This window comes from Echinops telfairi, unplaced genomic scaffold (assembly GCF_000313985.2).
Source record: "Echinops telfairi isolate 266 unplaced genomic scaffold, ASM31398v2 ScPeMD7_5;HRSCAF=22, whole genome shotgun sequence".
Taxonomy (NCBI): domain Eukaryota; kingdom Metazoa; phylum Chordata; class Mammalia; order Afrosoricida; family Tenrecidae; genus Echinops; species Echinops telfairi.
This window is the reverse complement of record NW_022103901.1, coordinates 12463843-12465468: the sequence shown is the minus strand read 5'-3', so window position 1 is coordinate 12465468 and position 1626 is coordinate 12463843. Positions and strand designations below refer to the sequence as shown.

Genomic DNA, 1626 nt, shown 5'->3' with positions numbered 1-1626 from the left:
ATCTGGGGTCTTACAAGGTTGTTTTCAAATAAGCAGCCACCTATGTGAGGTGACACCTAAGTCCACGTGGAGGGAGCGCACCTAGCCGGTGTGATCCGAGGATTGCAAGTAATGATCAGGAACAGAGGAGGGAACCATATTAGAGCTTGACTTCTGAGCACCCAGTTTGCAGAAGGCTATGATGATAGTGAAGGTCCCAATTCCATTTGCAGAGTCCCCACAAGGATTAAGTATCCATTGAATTCCCTCGGACCATTGATGGGGTGGGAATGGTCTCCTCCTGGGACAGTGCCGTGGGAAGTGCATTCCCGCAGATGGAGTTAGGTTAAAATGTAACATGTTGGCATTTGTTTTCCCACTTGACCCGCTTCACTGTGTTGTGGTTTCTGTTATCTTCTTTCTGCTTTCTTTTGGGATGGTTTTTTTTTTCTGTGTTTTGTTGTCATTGGGGGTGGGGGTGTTGTATGATTATCTTCATATGAAATCAGGGATCGCTAAATCGAGAGCGAGTAGTGAGATTATAGTTACTCAGGGTAAAGCAGTTGTGGGGGGATGTTGGGAAGTCAGAGGGAAAGCTAATAATGGCACGGAATGAAGAGAATGTTCCAAATCTGGTAATGATTGCACAATTCTGAACGTAGTGAAGCTGTTGCCCTGTGCACGGGTTATCTGTCAGGGAAACTATTCGATGAAACATTCACAAATGCCTCACCCTCCCACCTTGCTGGCCAGGGTTTGGACCCGGCTCGAGTCAACGTCCCCGTCATTGGCGGCCACGCCGGGAAGACCATCATCCCCCTGATCTCCCAGGTAGGTGCAGGCGTTGCTGCGGGAGGCCTTGCCACCTGGAGCGCTTCTGATGTGAACTCAGCCCTGTATCCACCTTGTCTGTGAGGATCGTGGGCTGTGGGCATGGCAGGGGGCCACGTCTATGGGTGCGTGATGGTGGCCAGTAAGGCACTTGGGGCTCGGCTCCCATATACACCTTCAGGTCAGCCGCAGCAGCGGGCTTCAGGAGGAGGAGATGGGGACCACCACTCTCTGTCCCACAGACCAGCCTTTCCCGGGCCACCCGGGGCAGTGGAGCAAAGGAGAATCACAGCCCGGGAGCCACTGCATTTTCCCTGATGGGGAGCGATATTGACGGCAATTGCACAATGTGATTCCTGTAGTTGATGTCACTAAGTTACACACCAACGGCAGACATGCTACATATTTTTGTAACAAGGAGCAAAACGGCAACATTGTATCCCCCTTGATACAAAACCCAGCCAAAATGGAACCCTTGTGAGGAAATCTTGTGACAACCTCCAGAGCCCAGTTGCCTGGCGGCAGTGTGTCAAAGGAGCGGTCTGGCTTTGGGAATGGGTTAAGGAGAAGAGGGCAGGCCCTGTGGCCGCCTGGGCGCGGTACAGCAGGTAGAACTAAGGACCCGGTGGGCACCTGGCGCAGAGGCTGCGGTGACAGGGAGGTGGGTGGTATTTGAGGCCCGTCTGTAGTTTCTTGCTGTGTGTGCGGCAGGTAGGAGTTCCCTGTCTGTCGTTGCTGCTGCAGTGGGATTGTGGGAGGGGTTCAGTCTCATTTATATATGTGGCACATAGTCCGCATATCACAGAAGTCAGTCAT

At 52.4% G+C, this 1626-nt stretch overlaps 1 protein-coding gene across 1 annotated transcript in view; it reads left to right on the top strand.

Moving 5' to 3' along the window:
- The window catches only part of MDH2 (malate dehydrogenase 2), an 18016-nt gene that overhangs the window by 13411 nt on the left and 2979 nt on the right, over positions 1-1626 (top strand). Inside the window, exons 5-6 of the mRNA XM_045284674.1 lie at positions 733-810; positions 1053-1146. Coding sequence (XP_045140609.1) covers positions 733-810; positions 1053-1146 — 172 coding nt within the window. The remainder of the gene's footprint in view (positions 1-732; positions 811-1052; positions 1147-1626) is intronic.